This window comes from Phoxinus phoxinus, assembly GCF_949152265.1.
Source record: "Phoxinus phoxinus genome assembly, chromosome: 24".
Classification (NCBI taxonomy): Eukaryota; Metazoa; Chordata; class Actinopteri; order Cypriniformes; family Leuciscidae; genus Phoxinus; species Phoxinus phoxinus.
The window spans coordinates 5,626,843-5,652,674 of record NC_136899.1 but is presented as its reverse complement, the minus strand read 5'-3'; the positions used below and the strand labels follow the sequence as shown (position 1 = coordinate 5,652,674).

Genomic DNA, 25,832 nt, shown 5'->3' with positions numbered 1-25,832 from the left:
AGTTTTAATATCTGGATTGTACAATCAGATCCTCAGCACCAAAAGCTACAGGGCAAATACTAGATCTCCAGATATTAGATGCATTTATGAAAGCAAATGTGCCTTGAAGGTGTAATTCAAGACTTGCGTTTTTTTTTAGATAAGTCTAATCAGTGAGTGAATTGAAGTGCCACAGGGTTGTAACATAACACCAGTGAATGGTTGCATCACTCAAATGAGATCAAAGTCCTGTTTAAAAGAGATGTTTGGAAAGATATAGTAAGAAATGTGTGCTTTTCGTACAATGCTATCTAGTGTTATTTCAGCAGTAAGTGGAACAGAAACATATCAAGTACACAACACTAATTTTTGGTTTTCACATACTAAATGCACCGTCCTGTTGAATACTTCCTGTTACTGGGACTGTGGAGGAAACAGACTCTAGGGGGCGATAGTCACAATTAAATCTCTGTATCATTAAACCAAACGTGTTATGATTCAGGTAGCTATAAATATGTTGACAGTTTTACAAACTGTTGCTCCGCTAAGATAGAAGATGGCCAGAAAGAGAAAACTACGGAGGATCTAAAGGGACATGGTGAAGGAAAAAAAGATGAGATGGTGGAAAAATTATTTGCCGATGATTTTTCGTTTTCTCACAAATGTTTTGCGTTCCCCGAGGACCTTTGCGTTCACTTGCAAAAACGTTTGCGTTTCGCCGAGTTCAAAAGGTTTTGCGTGCGTCGAGCGAACAGGAAGTTTCTTGGGGAAACGCAAAACATTTGCGAAAGAACGCAAAAGCCTCAACCTAATATTTTGCCTCCCATCTCATATTGGCTGCATCCGAAAACTTTAAAATGCTGCCTTCGAAGGACACATTCCAAGGTAGGAAGGCATCAAGGCACGTCCCAATCTAGTTTAAGTGACCTTCACCTGATCGATTTTTGAAGGCTGCATAGATTTATCCTTTGCTTCCTTTGATATCCCACAATCCTTTGGCTTTGTGTTCCATTTGTCTTAGATGTTTACATCTGGAAAACAGTGTTATACAGACATTTTTCATAATATTTTCATCTGTGTTCCACAGCAGAAAAAAGTCATACAGGTTTGGAATAAATTGACACATTTTTGTTTTGATCAAAACAAAAGAAAATTCAGTAATTCAGCTGGTCCTGTATGGATTCTGAGACTTGTTTTGTTTTCGACACCACTGCCTTCTATAACCTTCTTTTAATCTCATCCAGCCAGCAATTCTGACAAAGTGTGTTGTTTGAACATCATAAAAAGGTTGCCCTTTTGCAATAGCACATGACACACATTCACCTGTACACACACACGCCCCCACCCACACGTACAGTAACCACACAGGTTTGAAGAAGGCACACGAATAAACATCAGCACGTATCACTGACTCAGGTCAGTGAATGCATATATGCTTAGCGCTCAAGTAAATGGGCGAGTGAGTTTAACAGTGAATGAGAGAGAGAGAGCCTATAATCAAGCACAGTTTAGCAGTGGGAAGGGTCACAGTGTGAGCGGCAGGGGAGAGAGAGAGAGAGAGAGAGAGAAACATCTCCCATCTGTGTGTTTATTCTCTTTACAGTGAAAGAAAGGCAGGCAACAGAGAAACAGGCCTGAATGATGAGCTCAAGAGGGATTTTTACAGATGGGATGCGGTCCCTGCAGGAGATGCCAACCCTGTGACTTCCTTAATGATCCTCTCTGATCTTTGACGTTCCCTGCTCAGAGTACGCGTTCCCACCTGAGGAGTCTGTTTCAAGAGTTTCTCTCCTCTCGTAGACGGACAGAGCAAACGGGAGAAGATGTCAGAGCTGAGCTCCAAAAAACAAGGATTTAAAAAATGCCGGAGTGCCACTTTCAGCATTGATGGCTACAGCTTCACTATTGGTAAGAACAGTTGATCAGGTATGCGTGTGTGGGTGGATGTGTGTGTGTGTTTCGATGGCCAGCACTGATTCTTTTCTGTGTGAGCGAGCATGGAGCTGCTACAAGTGCCTTTGGGATTTTACAACCGTAAATTATCAAGTTTAGTTTGAGAGAACTCATTTTTTAGGTCCATATCAAACAAATGTCAATCTCAACAGAACATGAGGGTTAACTTTACATTTTTTATGTTTAATGGTCCCAGAGATCTCAATGCTGTATATGAATAATAAAAATCAATCAATCAATCAATCAATAAAATACTAATTGTTATAGTTGTTATATTATTATTATTATGAGTAATAATTTCTTTCTTAATAATAATAATAATAATAAACAGAAATATAAAATTAAGAATAGAAATGATTATTATTATGAATTCATAATAACAGTAATTATCCTTATTATTGTTATAAATTCTTTCTTAAAAATAATTTATAATAGTACAAATATGAAATTCTTACCAATAACAATCATTAATTATAAACAAGAATCATCATCTTTTTACATTTATTATTAATATTGTTGTTATTTTAAATTCATTGAATATCAAATCCATGGAGAAATATAATATTGATGCTTTTTTTAACCAAAAAGTTACGCCTTTTCAGAACAATGACTGCTCCAGTAGAGTAATGTTGTGTCTGTTTTGGGTCAGTTTGAGCAAAAACAAAAATTTTAGAAAATGCAATAAAAAAAAATCATATCAAAACCTTAGCATGTGAAATCCATGGCATTTAATAATGTTTATTTTTCAATGAAGAACATTTGAAGCGTTTTAACAAGTTTAAGTTACATTAGGTATCAACCCGATATGTCGGTTTATGTTTTGAGCTATTGAAAGGGGTCATGGTGTTTTTTATATGTGAAGGTTTCAGAAAAGGCTTCAGAGATGTCTAAACGCCATTTTAACACATGCACAAAGGTTTGGTAAATTGGTTGAAGACAGTTTGAGTTCGCATGCAAATTCTCTGTCTTCTGTTCTGTCATAGTAACAAGAAAGCAACAAAGTGATTGTGTCTCTCAGTCTCTGGGTGTTTCTGAGTCGCCTGAGTACAATTAGATTACATAAGAAACAACTTTTTTTGGGCACAAAATGATTCACAATGCCCTGTGTTGTTCAAAAATCCTGAATTGGTTTAGTGGCCTGTCAGATGGTGATGGTTACGATATCAGGACATTGATTTTTCTGACAGGGTTAGCGGATTTAGGCTCAGAACAAAGAGAGCTTGAACAGCAATGTGACATGACAGTTGTGGTGGCAGAACATTGCATGGTGGTAATTATTCTCCTAAAAGGTCATGGGCTTATGTAACAGACCACATTCAGGAGATGAAGATATGGAGAAACCACAGCGGTGCACAAATCGAAGGCATCAGGTTAAAAAAAGAAAAAAGTGATCATTTGGAGACCTTTTGTGACTTCTGTTTGATTGGATGAATTCTCACGGGAACCTGTGTTTATCATTAAAGCAAAGCCCACACAAACAGTCACGCTTTTAAAACGCACTGGGCCAATGATAAGAGTTTTCTCCAGTGGATCGCCCATGCTGCCTTTGCGATTACCGTCTCCATGGTCACCGGCGGAGGCAGGATGTGATGTCACGACCTAGTGATTCTTGCCTCTGCCTGACAAACAACCCCAACCCTTTCCGTCCCCATAGAGCTGTGTGTGTGTGTGTGTGTGTGTGTGTGTGTGTGTGTGTGTGTGTGTGTGTGTGTGTGTGTGTGTGTGTGTGTGTGTGTGTGTGTGTGTGTGTGTGTGTGTGTGTGTGTGTGTGTGTGTGTGTGTGTTTGGATGGCCAATGGGGCCTAATTAAACCACCTGTGGAGGAGTCAATAAGGCTCCAGGGTCAGGTGTGGAGCCCTTAAGGAGACCCCAAATCTGTGTTAATGATGTTAATAATATTTTTTATTATACAATATATATATATATTATTATTTATTTTATAATTATTATTATATATGACTTAGTTAAATGTATCATTATATATAGCCTCTCTCTCTCTCTCTCTCTCTCTCTATATATATATATATATATATATATATATATATATATATATATAAATGATACAAGTAATAATAGAATCATTATTATTTACAATTACATATAATATAGAAATAATAAATACAAATTTTTATTTATATTAACAATAAAAATGAAAGCAATATGTTTACAATAATAAAATAAAGAAAATATAGAAAAATAATATATATCACAATAATATAACAATAATATATATAAATGATACAAGTAATAATAGAATAATAATTATTTACAATTACATATAATATAGAAATAATAAAAACAATTTTTAATTTATATTAACAATAAAAATGAAAGCAATATGTTTACAATGATAAAATAAAGAAAATATAGAAAAATAATATATATCACAATAATATAACAATAATAAAAACTATATATATAATTTTCTATATTAATACACGCATACATGAAGACTTTAGATATCCAAGGCATTACATGGAAAAAGGGGTCTTTGCTGGTTACCTGTCAGGGGAGGTGTGGGTGATGCGTGCGCCCCTTGCTGGAGGCCTTTCTGTCGTCAGCACATTAGAGGAGTCGTGTGAGCTGCCCAGGGGGAGTCATTATCTCTAATGAAGAGTCCTTCCTCTTCTCCTGAGTACTGACTCGTAGGACACTCAGCAGCCTGACAAACTCACTGTGCTAAAGGCTTCTCTCTGATTTCCCTCTCATTACCTCTGTGCCCCCTGCGGACCGGCAGTCCCCACTTAACAACCTCACGACTCCCTCCCTCTGTCTTTCTCATTCTTTCAGCCCTTATTCACCTGTGTGATTCTCAGTGTTTCATGATTTTTCTTTCTTTCATTTCCTTAAATTGCTATTTTTTTTTTTTTTACCTTTTAGAAATCCCCCATAGAACCAAGGCTGTTATCGTTAACATGTTTAAACATTTTTGTATATTCAGTAGGCTATATTTTTATCTGAAATAAAATGAATTATCAATATCAATTGAAAAATGTAAACTGAATGAAAATGAGAAATATTGCATTGGCAACTAATTTAAATAGCCTAACTAGTTTAAGAAGCAATTATTTCACACTTATGATAGGGTAGGCTGTTCATTGGAATGGATTCTATTTCAAATAACATTTATTTATTTTATATAGCCTAATTTTATTGGGAGTTAAGTATATATAAGTAATCTTACATATCATGTATTTCAAATACATTTGTAAAGGGGTTGAACTAGCCTAGGCTATATTTCTTATGGTAGGCCTACCAACAGAAAAGTTGAAACTAAGTTCCTTTTTTATGCATGTTATACACTGTAAAACATTATATGATCAATAAGTTATGACAACATAATGTTTTAGATTGTTTTAACTAATCAAAATAAGTAAAGCAATTTTCATCCAGGCGGCATAGTGTAGGCCTACAAGATTCAACTCCTTTTTAAAGTCAGTTTAATGTGATTTAAGTTTAAATTACTTTGAAATGTAAGGTGTATATATTGTAATGTATGTATTTTTAATGTGTATTTAACGCCTTGTTTTTTAATCTTGCGGTTGTTCTGAATCTATTCACAAAAGCTTCGCGAATCGGTTCAATGAATAAACAACGATTCGCTAACGTTATGAATTAGACGCCATTCCGCTGGTTCAGTGTCGTAGATGCTAATTTTAAATGTTTCTGGATGCCTGTAACCTTTTGATGAGTTATTAGTTTTTCAAAACCTCTTGTGGATTCAGTAAACGGTGCTTCCAGCGGTCAACTGTTAATAATGTAATTAGTTCAGTGCAGTGTGGTTATGTGGCCTGCGGGAGGAGCTCTCCGTTCGGTTTTTACAGCAGCACTTCCTCTGTGTAAACAACACTGCTGCGTGTTGTCTTTGACCTCATGTGGTTTCTTTTACTCATCCATCCTGAGGCAGTTTTATTGCTCAGAATCATGGAAGCCTCGACAGATTTTAACAGGGAACTTTTTCCCAGCAGAAATTCTTAAAGTAAACACATAAAAACCACATGTCTAATGTCCCCTCAGCAGATAGCGTTTAAACCAGAGCAGGATTTATGTCTGCATTTATTGAAAATGTGAGAGGACTGTGGTATTTTCAATGTCACACACATTTATCTGTGACCTTGAATTCTTCTTGACTATAAATCACCATTTCATGCCTAAAAACAGCATAAAACTTTTTTCTCTCTTGAGGACAGTCATGTTTCATGTAAGTAGAACTGTTTTCAGATGTTTATTCTAAAATAAGGTGAAGTGACAGGTAAACATCGAATGTGGGTGGCATAGCTAGCTAATTTGGGCATTAATGAGAAATGTTGTGTCTATATTTTACTGCATTATATCTCAGGAGAAACTGTTGAGAAGCAGCAGACTACAAAGTTAGCTATGTTAAGGAGAAATCTAATTTATGATTATTCAGATGACTCATTCTCATCTGCCTCTCTCACTATGGGACAAATGCCAAATTCCTAAAATATAACACTTTTGTATTGAGTACATTAAAAAACATCTAATCATTATCAAATTACCACATCTTGCATATTCATGAATGATAAGCAAATGACACTGTGAGTGAAATGATTTATGCTTTCTTTATAGGCATGCTGAAATGTGCATCAGGTAAACAACATAAACCAACAACAACATTACCTTTCTGTTTCATCTGAAAATCAATTTCTGTACTTTACGATTGTTTCCGGAAACTCTGTGAGTGTGGTTGTGGCAAACTTGAAATTTGTGGCGAGGAAAAGCGATTTCTGATGAGTCATCATGATTGTTGAAGAAAGGTCTACATCACTCATCTGTCTGTGTTTTGTTCTTTCTCTCCACAGTGGCGAATGAAGCGGGAGAGAGCAGCTCAAGACCTCTGGCACGCTTCGCACGTGAGTATGTGCAATCAGACACGTGATTGAAAGCTGTTGGCTTCACTTTTACTTTAGAATTGTTTCCTGCACAGCGAGGAAACGGGTATGAGTGTGACAGTAAAGTTCACAGTCTTCACAATCCCACAGGTCTATGATCATAACAGCAATGAGAGGTGTTAGAAATCATTCATGTTGTCTGTGTGCCATCTGAAGGCTAGGCTAGGCACTGAAAGTATGCCATGTTTGTTCATGGACACTCAGTTTCGGAAATATTTATTTGACCTAATCACCTGAGCATATTATCTGTGTCTGTCTGTATATCTATTTCATATATTTATATTGTCTAGCCTACCTGTCTGTCTGTTTAACTATCTGTTTGTGTCTTATAATAATATTATAATATATAATAATATTAAAGCAACACCAAGTAGCTTTTGCTCTCGGGGTCCCCCTACAGTTAGGAAACAGTATTGTCTTCTACTACTGTCGCAAAATCTGTCATGGTTACACCGGGGGATATACGTGCATTTGTTGACCAGTCGATACCCCCGAACTCTGCAGAAGGAGTTCTCACGTCTTGGGTTCAGACTGCCTGCGTTGTGTGTGAAATCCCAGGTACACAGTGGCATATATGTCAGCATGCCATCATATGAATATAATTTCATGGGTTTTACTTTTTTTCAAACGCCAAAAGATCGTGTAGCTCACGTTTACAAGCCAGCGTCATTAGCCTATTGGCTACTGTTTTACATAATGGATAATTCAATTCAATGTTTGTGTTGTAGGTAATAGAATATATCGTCAATATTATAATATCAAGCAACCATAGATGAAGCTGCAAATTTGAAAAATCGATTTGCATTATAGCCTGAGGCAAGACACTTTCACCAGAAAAATAAATAAATAAACAAACATGTCTATCAGCCTGCAGTCATTAGGATCCTAAAAGATGATTTTGTTCGTCTAATCATGTAGCTATTATTAGTCCGACAGCATGACGGCCAAGTCGGTCCCTCCTCCTCCTTAGCTATTTGGGCTTTCACGTCCGAATTTGAGGAAGTGGGGGGTGGTGGGGGAAATGAGGTATACCGTAAAGCAGTCGAATATTGTAGTTCTTTTTGTGCTCGGGTTACTACCCGAACCCCGAAGTTCCGTAGTGCCAGTAAAAGCAATACAGACCCCGTCAGGCTATGGCAGACGTGTCATTCAACCTATTGTAAGTCGATGTACCATCACAAGATTCTTGGAAATATATTATGAAGGTTGAAAAACTACTTGGTGTTGCTTTGAGTGTCTATCCATCCACCCATAAACCCATCCATCCATCCATCCATAAACCCATCCATCCATCCATCCATCCATCCATCTACAAACCCAGATCCATCCATCCATACACCATCCATCCATACACTTATAAACCCATCCATCCATTTACAAACCCATCCATCCATTAATTTACAAACCCATCCATCCGTCTGTCCATATATCCGTCCATCTGTCTTGACAAACTTTACCTTTCTTGTTAAAAATGACAGTAATATGAACTTCTTTGAATTTTTTTACTTGGAATTTATTACATTCAAAATCGAATTTCAGTTCTGCCTCCTGTTCACTTCCTCACTGCCAAAAATGCAGAAGTTAAGTAAAACAAATTTACATTTTGATTTAATTCTCAATTAAATTCTGGTGCACAATCCTGCAGTCAATGAATATATATGTTTTGCCCTCTTAATGGTGCAGTTACAGCATCTACCAGCAGGGACTGTCTACCCAAAGTAACCTTCCAAACCTTTACCTCTCGACTACTGTACATGTTGGCAGAGCAGAAAAATGACACAAAATAGTTTTTCTTCCTTTATCTTTCTATCTCTATGTCTACTTTTCACTCTGCCCCGGTCTTGCATTCTGTCGTCCACACACCCCTCTGAGCTTTTGATTTCTGATTGTTGCATTAGGTTCCAAGTCACAGAATGCTTTGTGGAACGCCATCACAGCAGGCATCGGGATCAAGGACAAGGACAAGCGGGGTATCCTGATTGACCCGCGGAGTCCAGAGGAGATTCTAGCTGATGACCTGCCCTCTGTCGACAGTCCCGATGCCATGGAGAAGACCGCCATAAGGTTTGGAGGGAATCACACACCTCACTAACAATCGATCAATCAATATGGGCTGATATCTGCTCCTTGACCAGCTTTAAAAGCACTGTAGAGTCAAACTGGTGAATGGACATGCTCGTATCGCAGGAATTATGCAGTGATTATGTCGCATAAATTGCTTTGTGCGTGTTTTCGGCTTATAAGCACAGCTGGCAGACCCAGCTTGAAACATTATGATTGAGTAGGTGTGTCCAAACTTTTGAAAAAGTACTTCTTGACCATACTTATTTTATTTAAAATATCTGAATCACATATATAGATTTTTTTACATTTGTTCGTAAGGATGATGTACAATTTTATCCTTTTCAATGCCGTAAACCCCAGTTTCACAGCAATTCAGTAAACCATCCTAATCCATTCCAATCCTAGTGTATCCCGAACGGATTTCACATGGACGTCAGGCGCATAAATCCTGTCATTGTGGCCTTCTGAAAGTGAATGACAGGAAAATAAATGATGAAACCGAGTGATATGTGGACTCAGCTGTCTGCTGGTGCGACCGGCTGTGTTAAACAGGGAGTCTCCAGTGGACTGTGATGTTCTGTAGCGAGCAGCTTCTCATTAATCACCCTGTGAGAGGAAGGCAGGGGAGAACCGTATGGCATTAGTCCTGACGTCAGCACCAGGCATCGGCTGCTATAAATATCCACTGTAAAACTGTGCTCCAGTGAATCCTTAATGTTCTATTAGTGTGTTATTGTGCACTTGGGGTGCTTGGGAAGGCACATTTGGCAGGTACTGTAGGGTGATGGGTTGCAGGTGAGGGAGTCTCCCCTTCCAGCTGAGAAATAACCAGTCTGAACATGGCATGATGGGATAGCACAATGTGCCAAGCCAAAGCCCACCTCCTTGTCATCAGATGTCCCATAGAGAGAATTTAACCCTTAACTAGAGAGATGCATACAATGGAGGATGAACACATAGAATGACCAAAATTAATAATTAAAAAGTAGCTCACCCAAACATGATCTGTTCATAGTGGCCACAATTGTCACAAAAACTAAATCTCTGATAATCTTGTCTTTTCGAGAATCATATCAGCCTGATTCAAGCACACATATTTAAAGTTTTTAAAGAACTGGTACAAAGATATAAGTAGTCTTAAAGTCCCCTTGTCTCTCTCCCCCCCCCCATAAAACTCATCTTTGCTCACCAAAATGACGTTTAAAATTTTTCCCTTGAAAAATATATTCTTCGTGCCTTAAAATAGCTTGAATATAACTCTACACCCTTGTCTGATTTAGTATACGTGGTTTTATGAATATGCAAATGAGCCCCACCCCTACTCACTCATTCCAGCTCAGAGATCCACTCGTTGACGATCACACGTTGACCTGATTGGTTACAAGGTAGTTTGTGACGTGAGAAACGCCAGCGATTTCAAACCGTGTTTTTGAGACTCTTTGGTTCACTGCCGTTTTAAGGAGAAAATACTCAGCAATGGTGTTGATGACTTATGAATTTGCACACGGTTTGTCTTAAAGCATATTAAAAACACCACATAGACATATAAACAACATTAAAAGCTTGGTTTTCACCACAGGGGGAAATGGTGCTGTTTTTGGGTGTATGTGTTGAGGAAGTGTGTGAACTTAATTAAAAGGGCAAGGAGAGCATGTGCACCTATGAAGCACCTTTTGAGTGAGTGATTGGACAAGACCATTCTGATCTTATATCAAACTGTGCCCCCCCAGGATAAGACATTAAGATTGGCAGGGCTGTTCTTTCATTAGTCTTATCTGAAAATTGCATGACTAAAGAGTTGAACTGATTCAGCGTGACCCTCACAGATTGGAGTGTCAGCCGTTATTATTCTAATTTACTAAGAGGTGACTTTTACTCTATGACAGACACATTCACCTTTACACGACCTGTCGAGAAATGTTGAACACCCTGGACATTTCTCCATGGCTATAAATTGGTTCTTGATTCTAGTTATTTTTGGAGCTATGACATTTATATGTCATATGAAAGCTCAGATCTCGAGCTCTGATTTTTATTTTATTTTTATTCTGCTTGTTTTTGACAATTCCGTAGAAAATCCTTGTGAAATTCATTCCCAGGATTTTGTGAATGGGTGCTGTGTGGTTGCTCAGGTGTGCTGAGTTTTTAGCAGGTTACTAGGACGGTCTCAGTAGTTGGCTAAAGTCAAAAGAGCACAGGTTTTTCCTTCAATGCAAGTCTGATTGACAGATTAATTGCTTATCAAAATAATGGTTTATTGCAACAATCTGTCTATTTTCTCCTGCATGGAAAACAGACTGCAGTCATGCACCTATGCATTTTTCCTTTCTAATGATGTTGTTAGGAGAGGATTCATTTCTCGCTCCATTTTTTCCCCTCTCTCTCTTTCTCTTTCTCCCTCTTTCCTCTGGAGCAAATTCATGTGTAACACAGCAGGCTGAGGTTCATCTCCTCTGAATGAACTCATTACGTCTGAGGTGCGAGACACAGCAGGATTTTTTTCAGGAGAGTGTCTGTCTCTCCTTACATCAGCTGCCCCCGATGGTTCTCTTGACTTATGGATGATTTGACCTCTGCACGCCTCCGATCTTTAGCCGGGGCTCGGGGGAGCGTACATAGGTGGACGTCCCATTCTCATCTGGTTCAAACGGCCTGCGCGCCTCGAGTTTTCTTTCGATTATCGTTGCTCTTTTAGCCAAGCTTTCAGCCGTCTCTCTGATAGGTCTGTAGCAGGCAGAGCTCATTTTAGTGGAGAAACCTAATTTTCCAGTTGAGTGCAGCTCCGTTGAGTAGAATGAACTGAGTGAATGAAAGCGAGATTGAGGGAGATCTTACAGGAATGCAGGGAAACAGGACTGCTGGCGAACAGCATTCAGACTCGAGCTGGACAGGTGCCAGTCGGGCAACACTTTAGTCCAGCTGTGGTTGGAGTTAAAGCTCAAATATAAATCATTTAAATGTAGCATTAAAGGTAAAGTTATTGCAAAAATCAACATTCTGTCATCATAATTTATTCACCCTCATGTCATTCCACATTTCATTTTAAATTTTTGGTCAAATTATCCTTTTAACCCTGTAAAGCCTATAATTTTTGATACACAGATTTGTAAGGCCTCTAAATTATCAGCTTTGCTGAAAAACCTGTTGTACACAACTTTTTAGAAAGTAAAAGTCCTTTTAGTAGAATTGTAAAATGACATGTCTTTTTGCTGTGAAATCTTTACAGATTTTCATAAAGTAAATGTTAGAATAACTTTTATATTGTTAGTAATATTTCAAGATGAACACTTAATGGACTGAAGCAGCCTAGGTTTCCTTAATTATCCATTTAAAAAAAAAAAAATCATGTATAAATGTGAGTATCAAATATGATACTTCAGGCTTTTGAGGAATGCTTATTTGTGCATCTTTGAGTCATCATTATATTGCATGACATTGTATGTTTTCCCCAATAAAATCTACAGGGCTTTGATCATAAAACTAAGCATTTATATATCATCTTACTAAGACATATTATTGGGCAATAAATGACAACTGATACATATGCATTAAAGGGATAGTTCACCCAAAAATTTAATTTCCCCGATGATTTACTCACCCTCAAGTCATGCTAGGTGTATATGACATTCATCTTTCAGACGAGCACAATCGTAGTTCTATTAAAAAATGTCCTGGCTCTTCCAAGCTTTATAATGGCAGTGAATGGCCGTTTATGTTTAGAAGTCCATAAAAAAGCATCCATCCATCTTAAAAGTGCTCCACACAGCTCTGCAGGGGTTACAGCTCTGCGATGTGTTTGTGTAATAAAAATATAATTTTTAACACTTTATCGACTAAAATATCTAGCTTCCGGCATATGAATCTGAATAAAATTGAGGACTTTTTTTTACCTCATACTAAGTGAAACATAAAAGCCTGATGTATCAAATATGATACTCAACAAAAAACACATATGCAAAGTTTTGCTAACTTTTTAAATATTTTGTAAAAAAAAAAAAAAAAAAAATCATATTTCAGGTTTACACATTAAAATAGTGTAAATATTTGTATCTATTCAAATGCAGATATTTGTAGATTGCTTATCAATTAAAATTCAGCGTATTGGTGGGCAGTGCATGTAGGGTTATTAATCACCTGAAAAAGATATCTCCAACCTTTCTTTTCAAAGCTTTGTTTATCCTGTCATTCTTCCACAAAGGAGGCCCTGGAGAGTATTTGTTTTCTCTGACCTACAAATCTCAAAGAGCAGAGGCTGTCATGTTTAGGGGGCTTGTTACTCAATATGAGTGTCTCCCCCGCAACCCCCCACAATAAGTCACCTGACCTGCCCGGTGCAGACCCTACTGTGAGCTGACGGGATTAAAAACTCAATAATTCATGCACTGGCTGGATGTTAATTAGCTTGTCCGGTCGAGCTTTGTATTTGTGGTGCCCTTGAATTTAAGGTAGTGGATATCTCTAGTCAAGTTGTTATTGGTGTATATGTAATGACACAGAAGTTCAAGAACGTAATGACTGCAGGTTCTCATTGCCTGATTTTTTTTGGGGGGGGGGGGGGGGGGGGGGGGTCATTTTCTGTCAACTCTAGGGCTGTCAAAATTACCGCAGCATCCGTTTTTTTCTGTCATCTTTTGGCTAGCATTACAGTAGGCAATATGAACACACTATATCAAGTGCCATAAGACATAAAAGAGAACTCAATTCAGTACTGGTATGTGAAAGCCGCTTCTCAGGTTTTAAAGTGACAGCAGCCTAATAAACCTGATACAGTCTCATTGATGTAAATCAAAGAACAAAAGACAAAGAAATCACTCACTGCTCTTCACTGATTCACTTTTGTAGGATAAAATAAGAGTTCATCTATATTTAATTTATAGTTTATGCATGTACAATTTGTAGTTAATGTGTTTACAATTTATGATTGTTTTAAGTGTACTTAAATTAAAAGTTTACTTAAATTTTTCAAAGCCAAATACAATTTAAAAATAATGGCTTTCAATACTGTAATGTTCAATGGGCTATTATTAATGGCTAAGATTAAGGGAAAATATCTATTTAATAGACTGTGCAATCAATTATTGTTTATTTTTTTATCAATTGACAGGACGTGCGCGTGCGTGTGCAATATGGATGTATATAATTTGTACAAGAACATTTCTTTTAAAAATAAATGATGCATATTTGCTATTAATTGCATAAAAATGTACACTTTAATGTCTTTATAATGTATACATTATTTTAATGTTTCTAATTATATATATATATATATATATATATATATATATATATATATATATATATATATTATAAAGTGTATATTTTTATATTTATTCATGTTTATTTTTGCAATTAATATGCAATATATGTCATGGATATTCCAAGGTGTATACAGTACAACAATTTGCTACTTAGTTTTAGTCACAGAACCATTTCAATTATTTTTTAATGAACTAGGAATATTCCGGTAGGTCATCAATCTACACGGGCAGACCAATGACTTGATGATTAGATATGCCAGCAATGTTAATTAATAATGCAGATATATTCATTTCTTTCTCTCTCTCTCTCTCTCCTCCCTCTCCCTTCATTCTTATTTATACCATTATGTTCTTGCTAAATTAACTGAGTGAATGGAACGATGAAACCGATAAAGTTTCAATTACAGAATTCTTTACATGTCGAGCAATAAATGTCATTGATTGTTTGGTTACAGGTCAGACTTATCTCTCCGATGATTTCTTTCCTGTAGTTCGCCCACTCCAGCTTGTTGAAGAACACACTGCATTCTGTTTATCTCCCCTCAGAGGTTTTCATTTTCGTTGTCTGTTAAATATTCATGTCTGGTTCTGTTGCTGTTTGCTTTCTACCTGCATATTTGTTTTGGGAAGGTCAGATTTGAATCATTCTGTGCAGTCATGCTTTGTGCGTGTTTTGCCCAACACTGATTTAAAAAAGCGCAAACTCCATCTCACAACATCCAACTGTTAAAACACCCTTAACTGCACATACTTTAGGGAAGTGTAGTTTCTCACCTAAACCTTAAAGGGATAGTTCACTCGAAGTGTACTCACCTTCATGTTGTTCTAAAACTGTATGCCATTATTTGTGAATTTTTGAAGCTCAACTTCAGTTCATAGTGACGAGGAGCTGTCAAACATCAAAAACCTTGAAAGTAGCGCATGTGACTTGCACTTAGTTGTTTCCAAAGTTATACCGGATTTTTTTGAGGAACAGCTAAACATTTAAGTCATTATTATCTGATCATTTTGGATGGACAATATATGTTTTATTAATGGCAGAACATTCATTTTTGAGTTAAACGTTCTCATAAAAAGTGCTGAGAGAGTTTTTGCTGAGCCAGATATCCACACAGGAAAGAACATGGCGAGTTTAAGCTTTTATGATGAACAGTTTTAATATAATTCAGCATTACAGCTTGGTTCATTGCTCCGTCTAGAACATTGAGCACAAGTTTCACAGTGTGATTTCATTTTTAATGCTTACATCTGCCATTAACTGGTTCTTGTCCTCATTTTCATGGGCTTTTCAAATTATTTTGACTTGAGCAGAGTATTTTTAATGAATGTGCACTGATGTTTGCACTATCTATCTATCTATCTATCTACTATCTATCTATCTATCTATCTATCTATCTATCTATCTATCTATCTATCTATCTATCTATCTATCTATCTATCTATCTATCTATCTATCTATCTATCTATCTATCTAGACTCACCTGTTATTATTACTGTGTTGAATCTCCTTTGTCAGCATCATCATGAATACAAACTAAAGAATAAGAGGATCGTAAAGACGTGTCGCATTTAACCTGTACTTACAGTAAGTCCCCTCCTGACATGCTTTACAAATAGCAAGTCAAGTCTTAACACACAGCATCTGTTTAGATAATTACTATAATTATGAGTTGTAGGAAAATTAGTTTCTTTAAATGTAAACCAGTTGTGCTTCTATCAGAGATTAAATATGGCACACTTGTATTTAATTGTATTTAATTAATGTGCACATAGACAAAAAGTGTTTCTTAATATTCTAGGTTAAATTTGGGCACTCAGTCGACTACAAAATAGTAAGAAAAATGAAACGCAGTAATGCACTTAAATGGAAGTGGCTGAGAATAGTGTGTATAGTATACATATTAAATATTTTTTATACTCACTGTTTTGAAAATATATCTATAAGATGCAATGTAACATGTTAAGATTGATGTCATAGAAGGGATGCTATAACTCTCCATACACAGTTTACTTTTTACTGTACTGAGCTTTTACAGTTATGTTGATAACCCATAACCAGACATTCATCCACTTAGAAAAGTAGAAGGCAACGATTTGGATGACTTTATTTATTTTTGTGCAGTCTTATGATTTCAAACCCTCAGGTTAAAATGCATGCTTACCTGCATCACTCAACACAATTGTTTGTTTCAACCCAATTTTGGGTCAAATATGGACAAACCCAGCCGTTGGGTTACATTTTTTAATTACATTTTTAACCCAACGTTTGGGTTTGTCCATATTTGACCCAAACTTGTGTTGAAACAACCCAGCATTTTTTAGAGTGATAGTTTCCATTGTAAGTGCAGTAATTTATATTTTGAAGGATGAGTCATAATTATTTTTAGTGGTAATCATCTGTGGGCTTTTTGTGACATCAAAATATCATAATTTGTACCACCTCTAAACACATTTACGGGTGTAAACACCATTTCTCATTACAAAAAAATCATATGTTAATCTGCATGACAGTAAAGCTTTACTATATTGCCAAAACATACAAATATTGTTCTAGTGTAATGTGTCGTATAGGAGTATTTGGCTCAAGACTCAATGCGTTCATGTAATTATTCACTGCTCTGGACTGGTCTTATTTCAGCTGATTCCCTGTGATCACCAAAACCAGCATTACCACAGAATCCCATGCTGAATTCAGTGGTCATCGTCTCGGTCACACTTCTCAACACCTTTCCCCTCTCACATATCTCTCAACACCTACTATTTCTCACCTGACGTCCTTCACTTCAGACTTTCAAGTCTTGTTCAGTCTTATCCTCATTGATTCGAGTCATTCTGGTCAATAAAGCGCACTTCAAACTGCCCACAGCTCAAACGACAAAGAATCATTTCCTTCTAGACTTTTTTTTTCAATCGCCATAATAATTAATTATCCACATATGCATCAAAGAATCCAAACAGAGCAGATGTGGTGTTGAGTGTCAGATGCTAATGGAGTGTGGTTAACCACCATCAAAACGATTCGATCTAATGGTGCTTTAGTCTAAAGCTCAGTCGGATATTAATGCTGTCTTGATTTAACTGAGTGGGTTGTGGCGTCCTCCCTCTGCTGTGCCAGTTCATTGTGTTTTCAGTTGTTGTTATGATGATATCATTTGTATTTTCACGTCAAGCCGTAGCTGGTATTTAGTCAGAGATACAATCTCTATGCTAACCATCTGCTGTTTTACGCACAGTGACATTTATGAGCCAGCACTGCCTCTCTTTGTTTAATACAGCTGGGTTTTTATATTTCTCATTGTTACCTTATGGTTGACAGATATTTTTATACAGAATGTTCTATAGTTTCACTGTATTTGAGTTTTTTCATTCATAAAATCGTCTGAAGGGCTGAGTCTACTCCAAAATACATTATTGAAATGAAATGGCTTGCAATTTTACATTGCCATTAATACACATTATAATTGACCCAATAAATACTTTTATTGTTTTCTTGTATTCTTGGTTGTACCATTAAAGTCAGCATGAAATTGCATTTTGCAGCCTATTTTATTTCACTAATGTGAAACATTGTGAAGTGAAGCAGGATAATCGACATGAAAACATAGGGCAAGACTTGATTTTATCCATTGGAAACGGATTGGATGATAAAAAGTGGTCTTTATTATCTAGAGAGAGAGAGAGAGAGACGTGTGAATTACCTGCGACTGTTCAGCGTCTCTCTTGTGCCCCTATAATGCTATTTTATAGGTTCCTAAATTTGTTTTGGAGGTCTCCTACACCAGGTTTACATGCATCAGTTCAAAAAACACCTACATTTTTTCATAATTTACATTGCACATCACCACATTTTTTCAGTGATTCTCAAACGACTCGTCCGAGGATTCATTCATTCATTCATTCTCTCTAAACCCCACCTTTTCCGAGAGCCTACTCTGCTCTAATTGGCCAGAGTCTGTTGTGATTAGTCTAACGTTTACAGTGCGTGTCGGAAACGAAACTCCTCATTACCATAACTGAATTTCAGCTCCGGAGGCTTCCTAAAGCTCAGCGATTGCACAGTAACGATTGCGTCGATTTTACCATATAAATCAGAGCGCGAATCCGACGATGAAACATTAATGAACTAGTTATTCAACCCGAACCTCCATCGCATGGACGACTTGAGAAGGAGGTTTCTCAGCATGACTGATGTAACATTGAAGTTTGTAAAACAAAATCTTGCTCAATCATTCATCATTACTCAAAGTAGTAAGAACAACAGACAATCTGCATTAATGAGCAGAAAACAGCGTCTTCTCGACATGTACACAACACGAACCAGCTAAAGTGTTTTAAAAGGCGGGTCAAAGTAGACGTTGTGACCATAGGCGGGGATTATGCAAATATGTCACCGATTTATGTATGCAGGATCACTGAAGTGAGACTGGAATTCCTGACGACTCGTTTAGGTGGTTCTGAGCCGATTCTTTAAGTCAATAACTTTATTTATTGTGGACTTTCTATTTTACAACTTCGCCGTTCACATACAAAAAAAAAGCATAATGGGGCACTTTAACAATAAAGCTGTGAGTTTATTGCACGGTTTTACTGCACACCTTCCAGACAATCAGATTCGAGTATTCAGACAGACCATGGTATAAAATGATTTAAGTATCGTTTATTCAGAATAAAATATTTTAATTAAGGCATTATTAATTCTACCTTTTCCCTCCTTTTTACATACTATGTCTATGTAAGTCTGAGCCTCTCTCTCTCTCAAACACATCATCTATACGCTAGAGACATCCTCTCCTCCAAGCCCGCATCTTTCAACTTCTTATCTCTTTTTTCTCTTTTTTTTCTCTCTCCCTCCTGTCCTTTATGTCTCTCCACTCATCCCAGACTGTGCAGCAGTCCATTGCATTGGTTTTATTCTCCATTTGTGTGTGTGGCTGTATAGAGCTGAGACTCTGATACAGAGATCAACAGCAGTTGTTTAATCCCCTCCTCCTCCTCCTCCTCCTCCTCCTCCTCCTCCTCCTCCTCCTCCTCCTCTCCACTGCCTTATATTCATGAGGGGGAGAGAGCGGCCCCCTGCAGTGCTGCCATACGCGCTCCTCTCTGTACACCTGACCAGAACTGGTGACACAAGCCCACAACCACACACACACACACAGAGAGAGAGAGAGAGGATGAGGACGTGCTACAGCTGTCTCAGTGACACACTCGGCGTCTGCTGCTGCTGCCTCTACAAACTGCCTCTGCGTCCGTGCTGTCCAGATACAAACTCGTTCATGTCGTTTTGCCTGGTCGACTTTTTTGACATGGAGTCCCCCACCAAAGAGATTGAGGATTTCGAGAACAACTCTCTGAAGTACCTACAGGCAGATCAGATTGAGAAGATCTGGCTCAGACTGCGAGGACTGTGAGTAGAGTTTCATACTTTATTTCTCTGCGTGAGTGAGCAACATGTTTATGAATCTGAATTTGACTAAAACACATTAAAATAAGAGCACAATAATAATAGGAATATTATATAGGAATATGAAATATAAAAGTGCATAAATAATATTGTAATAATAAAATGTGTTTATTGTGAGGTCATTGTGAGGACATTAATGAAATAAAATAAGAATGTAATGCATTGCAAAGAGTAAAAGAATAAAATGATTTATTATTTAAAAATGACACAATAATAATGGTAATATTTTATAGTAATATGAAGTATGCAAGTACATTAATTAAAATCATTTACATTTTACTATAAATGTTCAATGTGAGGTTAACCGTCATAATAAATAAGAATGATACATTACAAAGAGTAAAAAAAATATAATTTGAATATTAAATATTATCATTTTAATTAATAAAAGATGCTAATAAATTAATTAATCAAAACTAAGATAAGCAATAAAAAATAATATTTTGTGCATTAAGTAAATTAATTATACAGAACAAATTATTATGAATAATACAATTATTAATTATTTTAAAGTATTGTGAGTTAAACTTATTTTATTAACTTTTTATGGTACTTTTCATGTTATCAACGTGTGATTTACAGTAGATGGCGTTCTAATGTGCATGGCGGCATATTTGTGAAAAGGTCAGGGTTAACGGGTCACTTTCAACACAAACATCCTCTTCATGTGTGGCTCGGTTCCCAGACACAAAACCAGCCATTAAAAGTGTTTCAAGTTGATCAACATTTCAAATGCATTTGTTTGAAAACTAGACTTCAAATGGATCTAGCATATTAAAACTAAATATTTGCAAAGCTCACATATTTGTGGAGGAATTACAGAAGGGAAATGTAATGTTTGAATTCCCCACTGAATCTAGATCATGTAAATAAATGCACCGAAATAGACTAGAAACATCTCAAAGTTGCATTTTTGGTTTTGCATGTTTTATTTCATTGATGTCATGTGATCCGGAGGTGAAGTTCAGGTGCTAACGTTGCATTAAAAGATGACTGCGTGCCATATGAAATATTTGCATGTGCAACTTATTTCCTATCGCTGTCTCATTTTTTGCGCGTAAAAAAATAGCTTATTCTGAATTTATTTGGACCGTAATGACCGTGTATGTTATCACGGGGGGATTTTATTGTTTGCCGTTGAAGGGATTGATCTAATCCCTCACTGTGTCATTCCACATTAAGCCGCTGAATGCTAATCCCGGTTATAAACAGCAAAATATCTTCCAGGATTCGTTTTAGATTTATGACAACTGCGTTCACCGTGATGGGGGAGTTGCTGTCAGCCCGGGGTCTCTGAACCCAGATGGGAAAGCCAGACAGCTGTTATTTGTCCTGAAACAAAGGCCATCAACATCGTAATAATAACGACACTGGTCAAGATCTGGGCGTTGTTCGGGGCGGGATTGAACCGAAGGAAAGCAAAGTCGTTCTGTTTCCAGCTTTATTTCCCTTTTAACCCCGTTTTATTGAGCGTATTAAGAATTTAATTGTGCCCTTGGCGGCTCCAAGGGAAATGAGACCCATGTCGACACCATTGGACACACACACACCTATAAAAGTTTAAGGCTGTAATAAAGGCAGGCGCTCTTCGCGGAAAGAGCAAAGAGAGAGGTTTTTGATGATGATGATGATGATGAATGATGAATGAAGAATGTAAGATGAAAGACAGGAAGCTGAGGGTAAAGGTTAAAGGTCGCTGCATATTCATATCCATTCAGAGCACTCATCTCTTCACCGATCACATGAATGGCAGCAATGAAACTGAAGGTGATGTCATCAGTCTCTAGGTTGACCAATCAGAGCGTCTGTCTTCATCTGACTTGAGAGCAGCTGCAGTTCAGATATTTTACCAAAAGCTGCTTTAAAAGAAGTGGCATTTCCTCTCTACGTGCAAGACAGAGCGAGCATTCATGAAGTAACTGGATTTAGATGACCAAATGTTCAGATGTCCGTCATAAAAGGGTCATTGTTTTCCTTTTTTACAGAAACGTCATGGATGCCTTAATGAAACAAGCATTTGAATGCATTGATGTTAACGTAGAATATTTTTTTAAATCTGAAACCTTTGTAGAATTTATAGACATATAATTTTTTTTAATAGATTGTTAACTCTGATTGTGAAATTAAACATTGGAAGCTGTGACTAGTGGTCACACTTATCACTGCAGTGAATATGTCAGGGTGGGATTATTTTCAAAATTACACATTTTAATATAGACACATTCATTAAAATAAGCTATTGAACTTTTCACACATTATTACCCTGTAAAGAGTTAGTTTACGGATTGTTTTTCATGAAGTTAGACATGGGAACCATCTGTTTATTGACACTGGATTGAGAAGATGTATTTGAAATGTGAAATGGTGTGCAATGTAAAAAAGCCATCTACAACCTTTTTAAAATGTTATTTAATGGATCTTCAGCCCAAAATTTGACAGTGAAACAATTATGAAATCCTAAACAAAATGAATAAAATAACAACAAAGTAACACAAAAATATTAAACTGTTGTTTTGGCCAAAAATATTGGAATTAATCAATTTAAAAAAAATTACAACTTGAACTGACGAAGTTATGAAGTCTTTTATTGTGTTTATTATATTTTGAACAAGTACTGTCATTTTAGTTTGAAAGATTAAATTCACAAAAAAAAATCCTGTTTTAAGATAAAATACATGTGTATTTGGACTCTTGACCCAACACCTTATAGTTGCTGAGAAATATTAATGTGTGACAACTAGCCCAAAGGCTTTATATACTGAATTGAATTTGCGTTTACCCGAACTGAAATGTCCAATTTTTTTGTGTTTCAGGCGAAAATATAAGAAGACGTCACAGAGGTAAGATATTCACTCTGACTGGTGTGAATACGACAGATCTCATCATCCCAACGTGAATCATGAGCTGGGAAAATTGAATAAAGGTGTTTGCAAACTATTTGTATAAACTGATGGGGTTTTTTCTGCTTGAAATTGGCTTGTAATCAGAAACCAGGTGTGTATGATTCTGTTTCAGGTCAGCAGATCCACATCTGTTGTACGCAAGTATGGTCACAGTTTTCTGATGTTTTGTGCTAAAAACAGAGACCAACAGCAGAAAAGGGGGTTGGCATTGTGTTTAATTACTGGTTGTCAGTAAGAAATAAACAGCAGTTTTCTTTCATTACCACAAGTGAATGGAGTGCAGTTGTGCATTAGCATATGAGAACAAAAAATTACTGTGGCAGAACCATGATGGTACAGTGAAGGTATTAGATAATAATACTGTGGTACTTTGGTACCATACCAAAGCATTTTCATAGAGTTTCATAGTACTCATCAGAGTACCATGACATTACCATTTGATACCTTTATTATACCATAGTACTTTCTGAGTGTACTACCATAGTACTATGTGTGTGTACTGTGTACGGATATAACTCTCGTATATCAGTGTAGGTGTGTTTATATTTCAATGTGTATGTGAGGAAAACACTCAAACACAATGCAAAAAAGCTACACAAGTCCTTTGACATCAACCAGAGACTAAACAAAATGAGCTCTAACCGGTCAGTAATGACTTTGATCTAGACAGTCTCTCTCTCTCTCTCTCTCTCTCTCTCTCTCTCTCTCTCTCTCTCTCTCTCTCTCTCTCTCTCTCTCTCTCTCTCTCTCTCTCTCTCTCTCTCTCTCTCTCTCTCTCTCTCTCTCTCTCTCTCTCTCTCTCTCTCTCTCTCTCTCTCGCTCTCTCACTCACTCACTCACTCACTCACTCACTCACTCACTCACTCACTCACTCACTCACTCACTCACTCACACACACACACACACACACACACACACACGCACACACACACAGAGAGAGACACACAGACAGAGAAGGGCAGGACAGGCATCTGCTGCTGTGTGTGTGTATGAGAATGTCTGTGTTTGTTAGGCTTTGATGGTTTGGAAAGGCAGTGATGGAGATGTCAATAATTTGTGTGTGTGTGTGTTTGAATAGGGCTTGAGGGATATATGCTTTTATGAGTCCTTAAAGGTGAAAGGTCACAAGCCGTTCAGACATCAGATCACATTTTTATCTCTCTGGATAATTATTTTTGTTTCACCAAACCCAGTTTATGAACTTATTTTGTTCGCAGTTTCAGACTTAAAGCAGCACAACCACAGACACTTACTAGCAACTAGATGATCATGAACATAATTGTATTTCTGGTCATGTCTGTAAAATAATCAGTACTTACTTTTTTAGTTGGACAAAAATTCAGTTCAAAGACAATGTTACATTTTCTGATGTTTTTCTGACTTTTTAATACAAATGTTGGTAGAAACTGACATGCTATTATTTATCATTTTTAATACATTACATTATTATTGAAATATATTTGCTTAAATTATGTAAGTAATATTATTTCTTTAAACAGTTTTTTTATTTCTTTAATTATTATTAAAATAAACAGTTTGATTGCTTTATATGTCCTTCGAACAATCTTTTCCTATTAATTGGCAACTGTTGGCCACCATAAGCTCCAGCGTGGACTAGACATTATATTGGCTATGGAAAACTGTTATGTTCCCATAAGATTGAGTGAGAATATTTGATAAGAATCAGCTTTTTATCAGCATTGTCCTAATTATTTTCTCGTGTGTGTGTATATATATACACATGCAGGCATGGGAAGAGTGACGTTTTCTCAGGCGAAATACGGCACTGGTGGGACTGTTCTTGGCAGCTGTTTAATTTGATGTAATTATCACCATCACTCCATTCCTTCACAGGATTTATGTCTCCTGATGATCTCTGTTAAGTCACTAGGGATTCTTGCATGTTCAAATGCATCTCTCTCCCACAATGGAATAGATTTCCCATAAATGTATATTTTCACCATAATTTATTCATCCTCATCTGTTTTTACATTTATTTTCTGGAGAACAGAAAATGTGGAAGTCTAAGCTACGCTTTTTCATATAACACAAATGGATGCTCCAAAAGGGACCTAAAAGCACAATAAAAGTAGTTGACACGACTCATGCATATTGACGTAGATAGGATAAATTATACTAAAGTTGACATTTTTATGAGAAGTATGTTAATTGACAATACGTCAAACCAACCCCTAGTACAGGGTTCAGGCAACATTATTGACATTGAATGCCAGTTGGAAATTGTTTGGATGGTAGAAGATCTGACTGAAGTGTGTTGCCATATGCAAGTATGTGTAACGTATTTTATAGCTTCAAGAGAAACTAAATTCTAGGTCAAATTCAATTGGGTCACACTGCACAGGGTTTGTGTTTTTTGTCGTGTTGGCCGGTCTGTAACACACTAACATTGTGGTTTAGGCTCAGAACTGAATGAGTCAGGCTTCGTGACTAAAGGACTGTGAGCTAGTTCGGCATGCAAATATGAGCCACTTCAACATTTCTAAAATAAACAACTAAAGATATTCTTATAAAAAGACAATCTGATTACTCATTCACTTGGCTATTATTAGTTATAGTAAACAACATTTTTAATGTATTATATGCCTGAAAAAGACACTCGGCTGGTCATTCCCTTATAAACCTCTTAGCATTAGTCATTTCTCTCGAAAAGATTCTGTCTGAAGTGAACATGCAGCATCTTAAGTGCAAGTAGGAGGATTTTAAAGGTGGCCGGTGAGGTTTAGCTGACCATTGCTGTGTTGAACTTCTCAGATGTAGTTGAAGAGATGTTAAGTGTTTGGTCAGTGCGCAGTGTTTTTGATGGGGCCTGTAGGTTTTTGAAGATACAATCTTCAACTGTTTTCAACTTGGATTAGAATCAGAATTCAGAAATGTTTTTATCGGGCACCAAATCCTCATATTAGAATGATTTCTGAAGGATCGTGGGACACTGAAGACTGAAGTAATGATGCTGAACACACACACACACTCTCACACACACACATACATACATACATAAATATGCAAATGTATATATTTAATTGTTTATTTATTTATTTACCTGGCACTGTTTTTTGTATTTTATGTGAATTGTGATTTTTATGTTTTCTCTTGTTAACTTTATTTTGTGTTCCTTAATTAGCTGCCTGTCCTGGCCAGGACACTCTTGTAAAAGAGATTTTTAATCTTCGTAGAGATCATTTGATTTCATAGAGTTTTTTATATGGCCAAAGTCTGCAATACAGTGAGTATTTGACTAAAAGTTTCTGTTAGCTGGTTTGTACCGCCCCCAGCGTTTTGT

At 36.7% G+C, this 25,832-nt stretch overlaps 1 protein-coding gene across 10 annotated transcripts in view; it reads left to right on the top strand.

The window, feature by feature from the left end:
• Positions 1-395: 395 nt before the first annotated feature.
• pde1ca (phosphodiesterase 1C, calmodulin-dependent a) overlaps positions 396-25,832 on the top strand; it is a 69,871-nt gene continuing 44,434 nt past the window's right edge. For 7 of the 10 annotated variants that reach the window (XR_013796293.1, XR_013796294.1, XM_079601411.1 and 4 more), the window contains exons 1-4: positions 396-864; positions 1,583-1,887; positions 6,756-6,806; positions 8,744-8,909. Coding sequence is in view for 8 of the 10 variants with exons in the window: in XM_079601411.1 (XP_079457537.1) it covers positions 1,803-1,887; positions 6,756-6,806; positions 8,744-8,909 (302 nt within the window). In the remaining 2 variants the exon portion in view is untranslated. Of the gene's footprint in view, positions 865-1,582; positions 1,888-6,755; positions 6,807-8,743; positions 8,910-19,250; positions 19,572-22,441; positions 22,469-25,832 lie in introns of those variants that run through there. The other 3 variants (XM_079601413.1, XM_079601416.1, XM_079601412.1) reach the window with 2 other exon arrangements.